General features: G+C 44.4%; 2 protein-coding genes across 2 annotated transcripts; one reads left to right on the top strand and one right to left on the bottom strand.

Moving 5' to 3' along the window:
• Positions 1-639: 639 nt before the first annotated feature.
• PAXX (PAXX non-homologous end joining factor) lies at positions 640-8,926 on the bottom strand. The gene is made up of 7 exons (XM_054998304.1): positions 8,369-8,926; positions 6,242-6,302; positions 5,234-5,286; positions 3,806-3,996; positions 2,974-3,057; positions 1,552-1,651; positions 640-749 (listed from the first exon to the last, which is right to left on the bottom strand). Exons 1-7 carry the CDS (start codon positions 8,455-8,457, stop codon positions 710-712), a joined length of 618 nt encoding a protein of 205 aa, XP_054854279.1. The 5' UTR covers positions 8,458-8,926; the 3' UTR covers positions 640-709.
• Positions 8,927-8,998: 72 nt separating this feature from the next.
• Positions 8,999-16,469, top strand: TMEM141 (transmembrane protein 141). Its single transcript, XM_054998613.1, has 5 exons — positions 8,999-9,144; positions 12,413-12,479; positions 13,916-13,996; positions 14,444-14,551; positions 15,866-16,469. The coding sequence occupies exons 1-5, from the start codon at positions 9,091-9,093 to the stop codon at positions 15,943-15,945; spliced, it is 390 nt and encodes a 129-aa protein (XP_054854588.1). The 5' UTR covers positions 8,999-9,090; the 3' UTR covers positions 15,946-16,469.
• Positions 16,470-18,351: the final 1,882 nt, after the last annotated feature.

The raw sequence follows: 18,351 nt of genomic DNA on the forward strand, positions 1-18,351 counted from the left end.
TTTCAAGAGCAGATGAGTCTAAAGAACCAGATGAGTCTCACAGTGGGTGCTGGCAAGGGGTGGGGGGTAGGCACACAGAAGCCTTGCCAAGAATGCAAACAGTTGATAAAACAGTGACATGGGGTGCTTTATTCAAATAACTTACAGGCATATTTCATTAAAAAGGGTTAGCGAAAGACACATTTAATTCATTTGAAAGGCTTCTCCACAGTTCCAGAAGCAGCTTTTTGCATGCATTTAAGCACAGGAGGAGCCTCCTCCTCCCTTAGCGCCTCTGCCCCTGATGCTACACTAAAGGCAGTGGAGAGTAATCTTCTTGCACTGCTTTCAGTCCCCATGGTGGCCAGCAGGTCTAGAAAAAGCAAGCAAGAATCACTGCAATGCCGCATGTCCCACCGGGAAATGGGAAATCAATTCGATGTCTCTGGGCGGTGTGGGGTCCTCTGCCAACCTGTGGGCTTCAACAGGTACCAATGCTAGAGATCTCACCTGAGAATGGTGTCTTTTACAGGCATTCAGTCTTTACAGGCATTACAGGCAGTCTTTTACAGGCATTCAATCTGCTCTCTGTTTTGAATACAAGGCAGACTGGAACCTGGGCAATTCATCCACTTTAAAATGATCAAATACGTGCACGTACTTTAAAATATCTTGTTAAAACATCTGTGATGTGGCCTTGCAAATTTGTCTTGGCTGATGTAGGGCATACTCAGACTTCTTCAAAATCGACCCCTGCTGGTAGCTTTTTACTATGAAAAAAGGAGGAGAAAAGATAGCATCCACACAGTGTACATTTCTTTAGTAATTTCCCATACATTTACTGTAACTTTATTTAAAATGTTTATATTTGCTTTTCTATTCCATTATCTACAATGTGCTTACATCGAAATAAAGATGAAACCACATGAAAATAAGCCTAACAATGACATCACAGAATTCATATCAATAAAACATGAAGATTTAAAAGAAAACTGGCGCGGAGGGCAATCTAAACTCCTCTCTGTCTGGAGATCAGGGGGTGGGGCCACCGGCCATGTGACCATTTTCAAGAGGTGCCTGAACTCTGTTCCACCGCGTTCCAGCTGAAAAAAAGCCCTGGGAGAAGGTACCTCAGTCTCAGTGCCATGACTGAGAACCCTCCAGCTAGCACACCACAAATGGTGAAAGAGATGCATGAAGTTCACCTTTTTCACCACTGCCACACACTGTCAGCATTTTCATCCAGCTACTCACTATGTTCAATTGTTTTCTGCATACCTGGAAGTCCCCTCAGACATGTAGAAAGCCCGACTTTCTTTACTTTGGTGGTGCGGGGGGGAGTGTTTGGTAGGTACTTGACCATCAAGTTTAGTAGTAGAAAGAGAAGAGGACAACAATGGAATAGAGAACAATTCCAAAAGTTGGCTTTGGGGGCCAGGAAACAGACTGCTACTATATGCTCTTCATTCATGGCTTGAACTCTTCCATCAACTACAAAGTCAAGGCTTTGGGAGTAGTACCTGATTGCAAACGGGGCCAAAGTGAATTATGAGAGAGGCAGTCTGGAATTACCTTTTGAATCCAGGGTTAATGAGGGACTCTCCAGGCATCCTCTTTTTACTTGCTGCTTGCCCTGGGCCAGCTCTACCCCAGACTTTGGGTGGACTCAATTCTGTTCACAGGAGAAAAACCCAGAGAAAGCGGTTGACAATGTTGCTACAGCTCCTTCTGGGCTCCTACAGCTCAATTTCATTTGTCCATTGTGCTAGATAGGCAGGAAGTGTATTGGTGGGAAGGGGCTGCTTGAGGGCAAGAATCTTACAGTTGGTTGCAAAGGGGCAGTACTAGTGTTGTCACTGAAAAAGCAAAGAGGAAATGAATGGTTGTTGGGCAACCAGCAAGTCTAGATGTTCTTGGGCAAGGATCTTGGGGGTAATCTGAGAGTCAAGCTACAAGTGACTTTTTTCACGCATAGAACACTTGATCGTTTTCGCAAGTTTTCCTGGGAACTGAAGTCCCAGTGTCCTTCCCCTGTTAGAATCGCTGTCTGAAGAGCCAGAGAAAGCTGGCTGCAGTAGCAGCTTTTGCAAATCTTTCCTCCAGTCACAAGCCTGCTCTCAACGATCTTTGGGGGCGGGAAGCTGCAACTTTCTCCCCGGGTGTCTTGCTCCCGGGGAGCTGCTTTGGATTTGCAAAAGCTGCTGCTGCATCCGGCTTTCTCTGGCTCTTCAGGCAGTGATTCTAACAGAGAGGGGAAGGACACTGGGACTTCAGTTCCCAGGAAAACTTGCGAAAACGATCAAGTGTTCTAAGTGTTCACTTGCAGCTTGGCTCTGAGTGAGCAAGTCCTCCCAATGGGCTGACACGACTCTTGTTTGCCATCAGCACTGTGAATAAGGAGCTCTGGTGCACACATAGGACCCCAGTACAAGAAAGGCCTCCTTGTTCTCTTTGATACTGGGGGAAGCTCTCGAATACCTCTGAGTGTCACAATATGGTGTGGATAGGCAACCACTGGAACAGACTGATTAAATCAGAGGACCGCAGTTAGCCAGAGTTGCTCTCTCTGCTACCCCAAGTTTTCAAAAGAGCTTCTCTTCATTTTAAAAAGAGAGTGAAACATCAAGTTTCTAGGCCTTATGGTTTCAAAGGCAGGTTTGTACCTAATGTTGGATGAAACCTGTGAAGCCAGGTGAGAACTGGAAATGTGGTAGACAGCCCTTCAGTGCTCAGAATGGTGCGTTGTGCTTCCCCTTATCAAGCTCAAACAAAACTGGTGGATGTTAAAACAGAATGTGGTTTTTCTTGACTGATGGGTGGGGCTTGAAGCAATACATGGCCTTGTTTATAGATTCTCTTTTGCAAGCCAGCCTGGCCTCGGGAAGAAGTTAGTTATTAAAACAGGAAGGACTGAAAATTTGTGCTGGTACAAAAGACCTCCATGGACAGACTAACAATACATGCCACCGTGGCTGTGTGCCGTCCATCTCTTACCTGGAGCGAAGAGAGACTGGCTTTTCAGCATGTTCTTCTCAGGGCTATCAATGGACAAAGGAGCAGCAGTGGCCAAAGCACCCTCTGCAAAGAGAAGAAAAATATTTTTCCTCAACAATTTGCAACTGCCTTCAACCTGCACTCTAGCATTGTAATCCTGGAAGTCAGAAGGGGTGAAAATGACAAGGGAAAATTGACAACCTCTGAATCAATTTTTCCCTTGGCAGAGATCAAACAGGTCTGAAATTTAAAAAAAAAAGGGTGGGGGAGGTAATCTTAGCCTTCCTGTGAAATTGACAAGACAGTCAATTTCAACCTGGTGAGCAAATACCTCTGCTCCAGCTCAAGAAGGAAACTGACAAGCTGCTTGATATATCTCAGGTACCTTCAGAAATTACTGATACGGGGTTTTAAAATAGCTGCTTACCTATGGTGAATAAAGAATGGTCTCCAAGTGATGAGTTAGGAAAGCTAACCTATCCCACATTCAGTGAGAATAAACATCCGTAGGATCAAGCTACACATTCTTTTTGCCACAAAATGATTAACATTTGTGGGCAGGTAGGCCACTAAACATTATTGTAGAGTAGTAATTTTGTGGATTAGCAATTTGTAGAGTTGCAGGATGTGGGAGACAGTGTATATGTTGACCATCCTTATATTGATTTGACTCTTTATATTTACATTATACCAAATCTAGAAAGTCACCAGCAAGCTAGATCCTAAAATTCTATGAATAAGAGTAAAAGGAGATGTTGCGATGGATTTAAAGTTAGAATTAGTTGAAATTTGCCTTCCCCAGCCCACCCAGCAAGTATGTACAAAATACAACCTTTGAGATGTTTTTCCAGCGTCTGCACCCGCTCCACTAAGCCAAAAACCAGATCCCGGGCTTGATCCCTTGCTTCAGAGAGAGGTACTTTAAACAAGTCAAATGTCAAAGTTTGTCCGTCATCATGGAACTGCAAGATGGCCTTGCTGTTATGTATGGTGAGGGTAGGAGTCTGGTACTCAAAGGCTTCTCTATGGAGAAAAGATAGGAGAGCAACAACACAAAATGTTGGGGAGCTGAACGGACAGATGTGCAAATATAACTAGTACGGCACACAGTATATCTACATTTATTAGCTTCACATCCAGTCTGCCTTTCTTTCTGAGACTCAAGGACAATTACAAAATTTTAAAAACAATGCAAATGAAACTGGATTACAAAATTAGAAATCACATTAAGCAACTAAGTTTTTAAATTAATTGTATTTTGGCTCTGGTATGTGAACTCAGAGGAAAAATATATTAAGAATGACAAACATCAACAAGTACGATAGAGTTTTACAGTGCAATCTAAGCAGAGTTATTCCTGTCAAAGTTCATGGAAGTTATTCCGACGCGAGGAGGGAATTCCCAACCCTTTGTCATCAAGTGTCAATGCACACGCACAGGTTACAAACTTAAATGGTTTTATTTAACTTCTTCATACACATAAGGAATCTCTACTCACAATTCTTCTATATAACGAAAGGAGAGAGTGCATCTTTTATGCATAAAGGCACTTGATGGAGCTTTGTAGACCCAATGAATGTGGTGAAAAAAGAGAGATGACTTGCTCCTCTCCCTGCTGAGGTGTGAATGAACAAAAAAGGAAATGGCCTTAACAAGTTCTGGAGGGCTTTGAATGCCCCAGGAACTGAACCTATGGGGTAAGGCACTACAACTCCCAAGATGCAGTTCTCTTAAAACTATAGGCATACATTCTAGCCTGGTACATATTGATTAATATAGTCAGCTTGCTGCTGGAATAGTACAGAAGTCATGGGGCTTAGAAGCATGTAACTCTGTTTAGGATTGCACTGTTATTATATGAAATTGCATATCATCTCACACTACCTTCAGCTCCTCAAAATATTGTCATTTGGGTAATGTATAAACTCCCTTACGTGTAACCAATGAATGGGTTAAAACAATTAAGACCTCACATTTCAAACTCCATCGCAATATGTGGTTGACCTCTTTCTTTCCCATCTTGGCACAAAGCAGAGTTGCTGACTGGATTTCAAACAGGGAATCCTGTCCTCAACACAGGCACCAAATCTCATTCCATTCAAAGGGGATGCCACAAACAGATAATTGCAAACAGGCAAATGAAACTGACATTCTCATTGTATGGGACCAAGTACTGTTAATGAGTAGACAGGTTTAATTTTTACCCACCGTAAGCTTCGGAAATAAAGGAAGAACCTAAATGCTGATAGAGGACACCCACCTGAGTTTAGCAATGCAGTCATCGGATGAAGAATTCAGCCCATCCCGAGATACCTGGTGGGTGAAAAAAGCAACAACTGCTCGGAGAAAGAAACAAAAGGTTGTGTATGTATTGGGAACGCCTTTCCCTTGAAGTTGCCTGGTGGCTATATCACTTTCTTTTAGACGCCAGGCCAAAACATTTCTGTTCAACCAGGCTTTTAACTAAGGGGTTAACTTTTAAACACTATTTTAGCCTAGAAACTGTTGTTTTAAGATGCCTGGGGTCTGTTTTTATGCTCAATGTTTTTATGCTGGGCTGGGGCTTCTTTAAAATGGTAGATTTTAATTAATATCTATTCATGGAGGACAGGCCCATCAACGGCTACTATCTGTGGTGGCTGAAGAGAGGCAGTAAACCTCTGAATTCCAGTGCTAGAAGGAGACACAAAGGGGAAGGCCTCGGCATCTATGCCCTGTTGTTGGCCCTCCAGGGCAGCCGGTTGGCAACTGTATGAGACAGGATGCTGGACTGGATGGACCACTGGTCTATTCCAGCAGGACTCTTCTTACATTCTTATAATAATAATAACATATTAATAACGTTTGATTTATATACCGCCCTTCAGGACAACTTAACGCCCACTCAGAGCGGTTTACAAAGTATGCCATTATTATCCCCACAACAAAACACCCTGTGAGGTGGCTGGAGCTGAGAGAGCTCCAGAGCTGTGACTCGCCCATGGTCACCCAGCTGGCTACAAGTGGAGAAGTGGGGAATCAAACCCAGCTCTCCAGATCAGAGTCCCACACTCTTAACCATTACACCAAACTGGGTCTCCTCCTATACGTCTCATTTCATCCCTCAAGGGAGAAAACATGGCATAAAGGCCTGTTTTTGCAAACCAGCAGAGTGTGGCAAGTGGGCAGGTTAAAGTGGAGGCCTCCCATTGCTCGGCCAAGCATTCCATGACGGGAGGGGTCTGTAGTGGTTTTGAGAGGGCTCCAGCACCTACGTCTGGAAGCTTACCTGTCTGTCCAGCTTGTCCAAAGCAACATCGCAGCTCCAGAACTCACAAACATTTGTGACACTGTGAAGAAAGAAGGCTAGAGGTCATCAGGCTCTTATTCCCTCATATGTGATGCTTGTGAGAGAAAAGGCCACAATTAGCTCAGATTTTGTGGGTTTCTCTGCACTTTCCACAGCTTTCCTTGGTACTCAAATTCATGCTTCCAAACCTTTCACAGGTTACCTTGGAGAATGACAGACTGTTTCGCTGAGAGATGGTAAGGTGCAGCCATGCTGAAGTATAGCCACGTTTTTCTAATACATTGCTTGTATGTACCTTCCAGAGAGACCTCTTCTGTGTATGGCCACCTCCATCATCTGTGGCTGCCAGAAATAGGGCTGTCTCCAGGGTGATGCCCGAACTTCCACATCAGTGTAAATGGAATCTATTCTGTACAGTTTTAGATGCTGACTAACCCCCCCCTTTTTGTCCCCCTTTGTCTTTAGTTATTTTTTCCTTCCTCCAGTTTCTGCATACAGAGGAAGATCTTCCACCATTCAGCAGCCTGCTCTGGTTCGTTCCTGTTGTATGTTTAGCTTTGAGTTCTACATTGCAGAAGAAGAATAGGACTAATGAGAAAATGCACATATAAGAATGGGAATGAGGCCCAGTTTGACCTCAGTTGTCTCTATATTTCATGCAGCACCTCAAATTGACTCCCAGAGCTAACACTATGACTACTTTGCTCTCTGACAACAAGGGATTTATAGGGTTGGAGAATTTCTGACAACAAGGGATTTATAGGGTTGGAGAATTAATAGGGTCAATTGCTGGACTTTGTTAATGGAGAAAAAACCCAGATGGCCCCTCCCTCTATGAGAGCTGGGTTGCAGCCTGACTGCAGCACCATTTTCAAACTCAATGGCTGCTCAGCCTAAACACACAATGCTATCAAGGAGGGTGAAATCACAAGAGTAGGGTGCAACGTAAAGCAATAAGTACAAAATTCAAACTATGAATGAAATAGTATAAGTTGTAATAACTCAGTCACAATGATAAACAAACAGTCAAGTAGTCAATGGCAAAACAGATAAACCAGACACGCTATATCTGGAAACTCATTCAATAGGTAAGCGCAGAGACTCCAACAGTAAATCAAATATCAAATAGTCAATATAATTCCATAACAGGACCCTCATACGTCCAGTAAGTACAGAGAGTCCAATGGTGAGTCAAATAATCATGGTAAGTCCAGATGAATGCAATCAGTCAATGATATCATTGCAGGTGGAGCCGATGTGAAGAGGGATGCACACCCTCCTTGATACTGTTCTGAGTGGGTTCCTCCCTTGCTGTGTGCCTAAACACACAATGCTGGCAGGAACAGGGCTCAACATCAAGGCCTCAGGCATCTCTCCTCCCCTTAACATCCAGCCTGACGAAGAGTTCTGGGGAACTCAAAAGTTTGCACATTGTTTTGTGTCATTCACTGGAACCAGAAAAAGTAACTATATGTGTACATAACTACGCTCACACAGGAATCTTACATAGGCCTCCTCAAGAAGTATAACTTATAGTATTCAATGGAATTTACCCTATCAGCAAACCTAGAATGACAGGCTTGTTCTCTCCCTTCTTAATTCAGAATTATTAATTTCCACTTAGTTTAGAGGCTCAAAGCCCCCCCAGACTTATTTAGGGAAGAGAAATAAGCCTTTCCCTCAGTTTCAAAGGGACTGCGGCTTACATCTGTTTGGGAGTCCAGTCCTGTGAGGAAGAGCCCTGCACACTAGTCCCAGAGAGAGAGAACCTGGCTCTTGGAGCCACTGAAGTTCTCTTCAGAGTTTATGGCTTCTTCCTGGCAGCCAGGGCTGGATACTGAAAATGAAAAAGAGGGCTCAGGGCCCCTTACTGAATCACCCCACAGTGGCCAGCCAGGGACTCTGGAAAGCCGCAAATAGGGTGAAGGCAACGGCTGTTGCTCCTTAGCAAGCGCTCCTCGGTAATACACTGCCTCTGAACATGGAAGTTCCACGTAGCTGAAATGGCTAGGGAGAACAGAAGGGGGGCGGGGGGAGATCATGGTCGAAAAGTGATCCTGTTATTTTAAATTACGCCCCCTGCCCCGCCCCCCGGTGTTGCCTTACTGGAGCTTGGGGACGCTGTTTTCACTGTAAAAGCAGAGGAAACGCTGTCCTTCGTGATGCACGACCCGAAAGTTCCCGGTTAGAGCCATCAGTAGACTTCAGGCAGTTCGATCTCTTTGGGGAGGGAGGAGCCGGATTTGCAGCTCCGATCCTTAAAGGGGAAGCGGCGGCGACAGCAGCTGGTTTTCTCCTTTGCCTTTTCCCTTCTCGCCTCGTTTTAAAAAGAATCGGCCACGTTTAAACCAGTTCTACCTCTTAGCTAAAGCTGCGTCTCAGACGGGACTTGGGCGGGAAGGAAATCAGATGAAAGGCTGCAGCAGCAGCAGCAGCAATCCTCTTCCGGCACTTACCTGGGAATAAGTCCCACAATTTAGTGGGACTTTACTTCCGAGTAGACAGGCGTAGGATTGCGTGGCATAGGTTGCAGTTTTAAAACAAAGGGGTTTTCTATCCTTGCTGCTAGAAAGTGCGTAAATCTGGATTCAACTCGCACCTCGGATGCCTCTCCCCGCTTCCCAGTCCTTTGCAAAAAGGTGATTTTCTGTCGCGTAAAGGGAGTCTTCCTCCCCAACCTGAACCCGAACCCGCCAGGCCTCTAGGTGGTGCTGCCGTTCGTTCGAAACGGGGAAGAGGAAGCGCCGGGCCGGTTTCCAGCGGTCGGGGCTCCGGAGGCGCTTGGGCTTTGGCATGCCTGTGCGCTTTCGGCGGCGCCCGCTGCGCAAATGGTGAACTTGGGGCTTTCGCGCGTGAGCGATGATGTGGCGGCCAAGCACCCGGTGGGTTCCGCGCCGGCGTCCGCAGGGGCCAGTCGAGAGTTGCCGAGGGCCAGGGGCGTGCCAGGGAGACTGGAGATGGAGAGCTTGTAAAACCCCGCTCAACTGCCCTGAGCCTGCAGCCGTGGGCCTTTTTTCTTTTATCGGGGTTCCTGTGCTTTGAAAGGTTCGAGTCCAGGAGCACCTTAAAGACCACCTAGATCAAAACTCATACCCTGGGAATCTAGTTTCAGGTCGAAGAGCAGGATCTGGATCCTGAAAATCTGGTTGGTCTAAGGTACTGCTGGACCCGAATCTCGCTCTTCTACTGCAGACCAGCACGGTTGCCCGCCTGAAACTGTGCTTTTAGTGATGGATGGGGGCTACCACCAAGTGTTGCTTAGATGGAACAAGGATAGGTATTTCGGCTCTTAGCCAGGAAACCTGGACAAAATGAAGCAGGAGTTCAGGAGCAGGTTCAAAACTTTACCATATTTTTTCCAAGCAGAAACTTCCGTGAGGCTGAGCTTGCTTTTTCAGGTGCATTAATGTACTCTGTGATGTAACACTGTGACACTGAGAGATCTCTGTCTTTCAGTGCTACACCTCTGAAGATGCCAGTCACAGCTGCTGGCGAAACGTCAGGCACCACAATGCCCAGACCACGGCTATACAGCCTGGAAAATCCACAACAATCATCGTTCTCTGGCTGTGAAAGCCTTCGACAATATATCTGTGGTGTAACTTTGCCATCTGGGGGCAGCAATAGACCATGGTTCTTAGACCATAGCTACTTTGACTGTGAAGTTCCAGTTCAGTAGTACCAACAAAGGGTTTCCAGGGTATAAGCTTTTGAGAGTCAAGCTCCCTTTGTGAGATACGAGTAGGATTTTTTAAGAGGATTTTATTTGAAGTACTCTGCGTTTTATTCATATTCTCCTTACAGTCAATGACTTTACACAAATCAAGACAACAAAAGCAGTGATCTTCAAAGGAATATGGGTTTATTGAATAACCCCGGGCACATTCTCCATTTCAGAGAGACGTGTAAAGACCAGAGAATCCTATATACTCTCAATCAGGGCTTTTTTTCAGCTGGAACGCGGTGGAATGGAGTTCTGGAACCTCTTGAAAATGGTCACGTGGCTGGTGGCCCCGCCCCCTGATCTCCAGACAGAGGGAAGCTTAGATTGCCCTCCGTGCTGCTCCAGCGGCGCGGAGGGCAATCTAAACTCCTCTCTGTCTGAAGATCAGGGGGTGGGGCCACCAGCCATGTGACCATTTTCTCCGAGGGCAACCCACTGAGTTCTACCACCTCTTTTCCCAGAAAAAAAGCCCTGCTCTCAATAATGTTTGTTTACAGGATAATTGCTATTTGTTTACAGAATATAAGATCAATGGTTAATACAAATAATTCTTCAGAAGAACATTCCTCGAGGAAACATGGCACCAACAGTCCTAAGAGAGGACAAATCAGATCTTGTAGTATAAACATTTCAATATCCGGAGTCATGCTTTTGTTATGAGTATAAAACTTAAGAGACTGCTTATCCAAGGCAAAAAAGAAAATGAAAACAAAAGAAATGTTGACATTCTGTCCTTACTGTAGGTTCATCACGACCCGCAGCTTTTATCTGAAAGAAGGAATTTACCCATCGAGGCAGAAATTGCCTCCTGTGTAAGAGGGCAACTTCAATAAGAGCCATATTGGTAAAAAGTCAAAAAAATCCCTTTACAGATCTCTGTTCTGATTTCTGTTTGACGAATGGAGCATGACTTTCAAAAGCTTATACCCTGGAAACCCTTAGTTGGTCTTTGGCTCATCTGAAGACTAACACAGCTATCCACGTGGAAAAAAATGAGAGAATGTAGAAAATCATCAGGTTGTTTTCCTGGAAAAATCTGCCCCTGTTGAATTTCTGCTTGTCACAGAGTTCTGGTGTGATCCCTCCATCACCATCCACTCTCACTACGCCTAAGAGCTTGTGACCAGCATGAACACAGATTTCTTTCTCTTCTCTCCACCTTTCCCTCTTGTGTCCCCCCCCCCCCCCCGTTTGCAGTTTTTAAACTGCAAGCTCTTGTTGCTCCATGAATAATTGTCAAGTGGTTAAAAGCATGAGAACCCAGCTGGGGAGGAGAAAAAGGAACATGTCTGCCCCTGGGGAGATTGTTGGAGGGGGGAGCACAGCTTGGTTTCCTCTTGTGAAGTCCAAGTAGAGGAGCGATTTGGAATACCAGCCAGCTGCTGTAAGGCCTTGTAGCTGAGTGTGTGTACCATCCCTTTCTTGAAGGTAACTTTTAAAGCTTGAACTAACCCAAAGGCTCAAGCCGATGGGCTCTTGGCTGTAAGAGTCAAAGCCTGGAGCTGCGGGGAAGATCTGTTGGTGGGAGGGAAGCCTTATCCCTGGAAGCCCCTCCCCTGTTTCGCCTGCTTATTTACGTCATGTTATCAGTTGGATTGGGTCTCCATTTGACAGAAAAGCAGCATATACATACTTAAATAAGTACAAAGATTCATGGTGCATGGAGTAACTTGTTAACATGCCATGTGGAAGGGTCACAGAGAGGCACACTCAAGGCTAAGGAACAGGGGCTTGCAGCCGGGGCCCAAGTGTCAATTCTCTGGGCTTACTACGAACTGGGACACATCTCATAATACCATTCTGTGAATTTTTTTCCTCATTTTTAAATGACATCACTGGATCATGTCATGACAGATTTGTAGGCTGGCCTGGCCCATGATAAAATGAAGCAATTCCCCCTGCCCCCCACTTCCAGTGCTTGGGTCCCGACTGCAGCTTTCGTGTGCAGCTGGGGTGTTTCTAAAATGAGAGGTGCTGAGGATCAAGGTGCCCCTCTCAGACATGCTTGGGAGTGATTTTGACTCCTTTGTGGGTTAATTCTGTACTGCCACGTAACAGCAAACACCCACTTTAGTCAGCAATGTAGATTTACTTCATCATTTGTTTTATTTATACCCCACTTTTCTCCCCAGTGAAAACCCAAAGCAGGTTACAAAGTTTTTCCCGCTCCATTTTATCCTTGTGAGTTGGTTAAGCTGTGTGTGTGTGACTAGCCCAAGGTCCCCCAGCGAGCTTCCATGGCAAAGTGGGGATTTCAACCTGAGTCTCCCAAAATCTAGTCTGACACTGTAACCACTACATCACAACCTGGTTCTTGAGCTGTGACCGCTTGCAGGTCCCCACGTTATATGCACTTAAAGTTTGATTGGGGGAAGTCCATATGAATAGATGGTTTTTTAAAAGGAAAATTATATGTGTCTTTTCAGGGGCTGCAGGAATATGCTGCCTGCCAATCTTATGCCTTCATGAAGGGCGTTGGCACCTTTATCACAGGTAAGCCCAAAACATGTCCTGGGTTGCAGTTGTATAAATTCTTTAGGCCAAGATCGCAGTAAAGCGGTCAACCTGTGGTGAGGGCTTGTATGAGTGAATGTTCCTGCATTTTAAAAAAAACTTCTTCATAAAAAAACTGGAACATCAAAGGCTAGAATTTTTCTCTCTGAAACTTCGATGTTTACATACAGGAAATACTTTCATCTGGAGGAACGTTCAGGCATGTGAGCCCCCATCTGTAGTCTGACATAGACAGCCCCACCTACAGCAATGAGGACTAGAATGTTAACCTTAGGGCAGTTTCATTCTCTTGGTCTAATAATTTGTTCATTCGAGTATTCTTTGCATTTTTAAAGTTGGATGCAAAATAACAAAAGCCATCTAAAATAATCTGCTTTCAACAATATAAAATATTACCCAAACTCCAGTGGCTAATGACAAAACAGCACTGTGACAGCAATATGAGTGGTGACAAAGCAAAACAAAGCATTAAAACTAACTTCACCTCTGAAGATGCCAGCCACAGCTGCTGGCGAAACGTCAGGAACTACAATGCCAAGACCACGGCAATACAGCCCGGAAAACCCCCAACAACCAAAACTAACTTCATCTGCCAATAGGGATAACCCTTAAGAAAAGCCACTGTTTCACCTGCCAACACAAAACTGTCCAAGAGACAGGCTTCCCTAGATTTTGCCTGTTTTAACTAGCCTGGAGGAAGATATGAAACTGGTCTTTTAAGGCCTACTGTTCAGCCCCCAACACTCCTTGATGTGCCAGTTCTACCAACAGAATGGAAAGCCAAATGGTGGTGCCTCATTGCCAGGGCTTTTTTTCTGGGAAAAGAGGTGGTGGAACTCAGTGGGTTGCCAGCACAGGGGGCAACTCCTGGCAGGAGGTGGTGCCCCCGGTATCTCATGTGCAAGCGCAAAGTGTGCACACACTCCCAGGACTGCCCAATGATGTCACTTTGGGTCAGCTGGAACAAGAGGGAGTTTTTAAAAGTTTAAATTGCCCTTGGCAAAAATGGTCACATGGCCGGTGGCCCCGCCCTCTGATCTCCAGACAGAGGGGAGTTTAGATTGCTCTCCACACCGCTGGAGCGGCGCGGAGTGGCACAGAGGGCAATCGAAACTCTCCTCTGTCTGGAGATCAGGGGGCAGGGCCACTGGCCATGTGACCATTTTCAAGAGGTGCCAGAACTCCGTTCCACCACATTCCAGCTGAAAAAAAGCCCTGCTCATTGCCAATTCTGCACAAACTATATATTGTAGGTCATTTTGTCATCTCTTTCAAGCCTGTGGGCTTCATGGGGATCTCCACCACCACATTCTTTCCTTTGACGACTCACTAATTTTGCAACCAGCAATTTCTGCCTTGTCAGGGTTTGGTGATGGTGCCAGTAGTAATCTGAGCTTGTGTATCTGTCTAAACAGGCTCCGGGATGGCCTTTGTCCTTCAGAAATTCAACCGGAAGATGCCCTACGCACTCCAGTGGAACATTCTTGTTTCCTTGGGTTGGTATTTAAAGAAACTCAATTGTGAAGGTTCTTTCTTTTCCGTGTCGCACCAACAGCAACCTCTTGCTACCTTGCCTAGCCTCTGTTTTACAACAGAGTGCTTAGTATCTAAAGCTTACGGACAGTTTAGGGTGGAGAGGAAAATCCAAAATGCTATGTATGTGCTGTTGTCATTAAACTCCTTTCTGTTTTTGACTGAAACTGTCTTTATTAATAACAATACTGCTGGGCTTATATAACTATTCAAAATGTTTCATGTGTATTAATGATCTTTGCAACAATTCTGCAAGAAAGATCATGTTAGAATGTGGGTTAGTTAAGGCTGTTCAGTCTGATGCCTGCTTCCTTCAGACTGTCCAACTGAATCCAGAATCCTAAGCAAAATCTTTGCAGCTTTTCTTCAGATGATTTCCAGTTTGTCAATATCCTTCTTGGTGTTTACAGTTGTGGGTTCAGTTGCCAGTTATGCAGTGACCCGCTGGGAAACCCAGAAGTGCTCCAACTTATGGATCTTCCTGGAGTCTGGACCGCCCTTCCAAGATGTGGCCAAAGGTGAGCAGAGTGGGGAAGCTGAAAGAGTAGAGTTGAAGAGGATACAGAAGAAGAACTAAAATGATCTCTTGATGAGTGCAAGAAGAGGCTGCGACTCTTATGCAAAGCTACTGTGTGTAGTTTATTGCTTCGGCTCATCTTAGAGTAGGCAAAGAGTCACATACTTTCAAGCCTACCTTTGCAGCCTTCAAAGATTTCTTGCTTTTTAAAATTCTGATTGTTGAGATTTGCAAATGTTGAATTCTTTGTGCAGTTTTGAAATCCTGTGTTGGCACGATGACAACTACAGAATCAACAGCCCTTCCTGTTAACTCCTTTAACACTTTTCATGAGTTACCCTTTCTTAATCCATTAGCAGTAGATTCATACAGGCTAAATAAATCATTTCTGCACGTAATGCATTCCAACTTGTGGAATTTGCTGCCATAAGTGGTAGTGGGGAAGGATGACTTTGGAGTTCTCATCCTTGCTCTTTCAACATCCCAAACCCCATTTTGATTTTACATCAAACAAAAATAAATGTTTGGATCTTTATTTTTGTTGCATTTTTGTTGCCTTACCAAAAAAATCCCCTGTAAAATGCATACGCTTTTCAACATTTCTTGTATATCAAAAAGTTGTATTATAATGTGTACATATAAATGAAATGCATCAGACATGTAAATACCATATACATTGGAAACCAACAACTATAATCAAAAAACGTGGCAAAAATATAAGAGCCTGATCTCTGGAATTCCCTTCTCATAGTTGTTCACCTGATTGGCACTTTCTGTTTCTTCTTCCTTTTTCCCTTTTCATTTGTTTGATTGACAGAAACCTGTGTTTGCTTTGCTCTGATTTTATTGCAAGCTTTACAGCTGTCCTGGTTTTATTTATTAGTGATTTTAGAAAGTTTAGGGTGACATTTTACAGCTAATTTTTAAATTATCGGTGGATTAAAAAGCTTTAAAAATTAAAATGGGGGGGGGACCAGCCCCCTTGTATTTTAGCCAGGTCTACTAATTGTTATTAGAAATGCTAGCTCAATAGAACGGCTGTGTTCATCAGCAGTGTGTCATCTTCCAGCTCTCTTTATGAATGGACCAAGAGCTCCTGACTGGCTGATGTTGGAAACTAAATGCTGGACTTGCCAGTCTCACCCAACACGGCTCTTATTTCTTTCATTTAGACATGTTTGCTTCACAGATTGATTTTGGTGGCAAAATTGGTTGTGTGTAGGAGCTCGTTTTTATGCTTCTTGAATTAATTGATGCATCATTTGGGGAGGGGAGGGGTGTTACATTCCAACTAATTCTTCTTTTGTTTCTGCAGAGAAAGTGCCCGCTCAGTATCCCAAAGAGAAAACACAGATGGGAGAGAAAAAGAATAAGTATGGAGATGTCATGGATTAGCCTGAAGATCCTGCCACAGGCTGCCAGAGGAGAAGTCTCCAATGCACAGCTAGACACTGAACTCTTTGTGGCTGAAACTCTTTCTAGGTTAGGTTAGAGCACAATGAGAAGGTGTCTTAAACATGTACTGGCTGGTCCCCATCCACTTTCCCCTCTCTCACTATAACATTCAGTTAGGGAAACATGGGATGTGTTGGCCCTATGTAATTTGTTGTTCTGCTCACCCAATAATAATAATGATGATGATGATGATGATGATGATGAGATTGTGCATCACATCTTTCAACTAGAGAAGTTGAGGAAAGAGCTGCAGAAACCTGATGCGCACCTGCCATTTTCAGCGGCAGACCTTTGTTGGATTTTGTACTTGGCTGGACTGGTTATCATGCCCAGATAGCTCTTCTGTTATCATGACAATTCAGATCCATCCTGAAGAGTCAACCCAGAAATCTGGCTTTGTTTAATTAGTTTACAATAATGCCCTCATTTGTCTTCAGGAAACCAGAATAAATGTGTTTTATGAATTCTATTTTGTATGAAAAACACAGCTTTTGAGGGGGGCTACTTGTGCGTACGTTCAGTAAGATTAACTTTGCACCGTAAGGCCCACGTTTAATAGGTTATGCCAGGGAGAAATCAGCAGCCCTTCTCTCTCTAACCAGGGTGTCCAGCTCCTTTAATGCTTATGAAGGAAATTCAAACCAGTTGGACAATTTCTTTCCCTTGAAAAGCTCTTTTACAGGATATTTTTAGTTCCATGCAAAACAAAACAATTAGGTGAAATGGACAGTGAATGAATGAACACAACTATTTAGAATTTCCCAGGAGCACCAAAAGTACTGACCAGACGAGGCCTATCCACCACATGTGCCCTGGATTCAATAGCGTGTGATGGATTTGGCAGCAGCCTGTTGTAGCTACCCATCCAAGCTGTGAGGCTCTCCTGCAACTCCTTCATTGGTTTGAATTCTTGGGAAACTGTCGACCTTCTGTGTCTTTGCTATATAATTCAATACAGAAAAGAGACTGGAACAGCAGGGCGGACCAGTAAGAGTGATGGAGAACTTGCTGACATATTTAAGGTTGAAAGGGCCATTTGCCTTCTACCTTTCCTAGCATTATTGTCTTTTCCAGTGAGTCTTATCTTCTCACAATGTGACAATAGTCCCAGTTTCATCATTTTAGCTTCTAGGGAGAATTCAGGCTAGGATTACACCACTGGAAAACAATGCAGAAGATACAAAATTTTATAAGGTGTGGCCTTCTATAATACAGAAAATGGGTTACAAAGGAACAAGGCAGAGGAGTAAAAGAAAGGTGATAGAAAAACCATTGCAATAGATCATAAGCCTATCTCCTTTATAAAGCAATCTCCTGCACTGTTCCATTATGTGTGTATAAAGTGCCATCAAGTCATAGCTGTCTTCTGGTGCCCCGCCCCCCAAAACCAGGTTTTCAAGGCAAGAGATGAGCAGATCTAGCTTCTCATTGCATGCCTCCGCATAGTGACCCTGGACTCCCTCGGTGGTCTCCTATCCAAATAATGGCCAGGGCGGATCCTGTTTAGCTTCTGGGATCTGAAAAATTCAGCTATCCTGGGCCATGTAGGTCAGCTCAGTTATACAATAATTCTACTCCAACTCTTTAATTTGTATATAATACACAGAAGTTGTCTTTTTCTCTGAATATTCTCTAAATAGAAGCTGGAATATCTCCTTTTCCTGTGTTAAGCCTGCCACCTCTGACTTACCACCTGCCCCCTGCCTGCCACATAGCATCCTCCTCTGCATCCCTGCAGTCTGTTGAAAATCAGGGGAACTTCACAAGGAATACTGGAAATCCAGGTCTGTTCATGTGTGCAAAATAAAGCTCTGAAACATGGTGTATCAATTTCCTGCTACAGTTTCTTCATGAGAAATATGGAGGTCCTTCCTCACAAAAACACTGTGATGACACGCTGCAGCTCATAGTACCTTGATTGTCTGCAGCATGTGATTCCACCACATAGTGGTGTCCTGGATGTGCTTGCATTGTGAAACTTAGTTGTGTTGCTGAATCTGGTTGTGGTGGGTGTTGAAACTGGTGGTTGGAGGGGGCGTGGCTTCGGCTTCAATGGAGTCAGGAGCGTTTTAGTAAGCTCCGATCCTCCCCCGGCCAAAAACCCTGGAGGTAAGCAATATAACGTTTCAAAAACCACTCAAAATGGGCAAACAAATCGGAGAAGAAACAGACAGGCAAAGTTACGAAGAAATCACAAGATTTTTCAGTATTACTGAGTCAAACATCTTCACAAGAGCTGACTGAAGAGAATAGCTCTAAAAATGGCGGACGGAGCGATCGCAGTCATTAACGCTGAAAACCCTTCCTCCGCTTCAGAGCTTTCCTCACACCTGAAGGCGTTACAAA

The sequence above is a fragment of the Eublepharis macularius genome, chromosome 14, assembly GCF_028583425.1.
Source record: "Eublepharis macularius isolate TG4126 chromosome 14, MPM_Emac_v1.0, whole genome shotgun sequence".
NCBI lineage: Eukaryota > Metazoa > Chordata > Lepidosauria > Squamata > Eublepharidae > Eublepharis > Eublepharis macularius.

What these genes read in the sequence shown, in the direction of transcription:
- PAXX (XM_054998304.1), bottom strand. Translation starts at nt 8,457, where the DNA reads ATGGCTCTAACCGGGAACTTTCGGGTCGTGCATCACGAAGGACAGCGT. An exon ending in AACAGCGTCCCCAAGCTCCA is followed by an intron (nt 6,303 to 8,368) that starts GTAAGGCAACAC and finishes CTTTCTTCACAG; the next exon opens with TGTCACAAATGTTTGTGAGT. An exon ending in GACTGCATTGCTAAACTCAG is followed by an intron (nt 3,997 to 5,233) that starts GTGGGTGTCCTC and finishes TTTTCTCCATAG; the next exon opens with AGAAGCCTTTGAGTACCAGA.
- TMEM141 (XM_054998613.1), top strand. Translation starts at nt 9,091, where the DNA reads ATGGTGAACTTGGGGCTTTCGCGCGTGAGCGATGATGTGGCGGCCAAG. An exon ending in GAACATTCTTGTTTCCTTGG is followed by an intron (nt 13,997 to 14,443) that starts GTTGGTATTTAA and finishes TGGTGTTTACAG; the next exon opens with TTGTGGGTTCAGTTGCCAGT. An exon ending in CTTCCAAGATGTGGCCAAAG is followed by an intron (nt 14,552 to 15,865) that starts GTGAGCAGAGTG and finishes TTGTTTCTGCAG; the next exon opens with AGAAAGTGCCCGCTCAGTAT.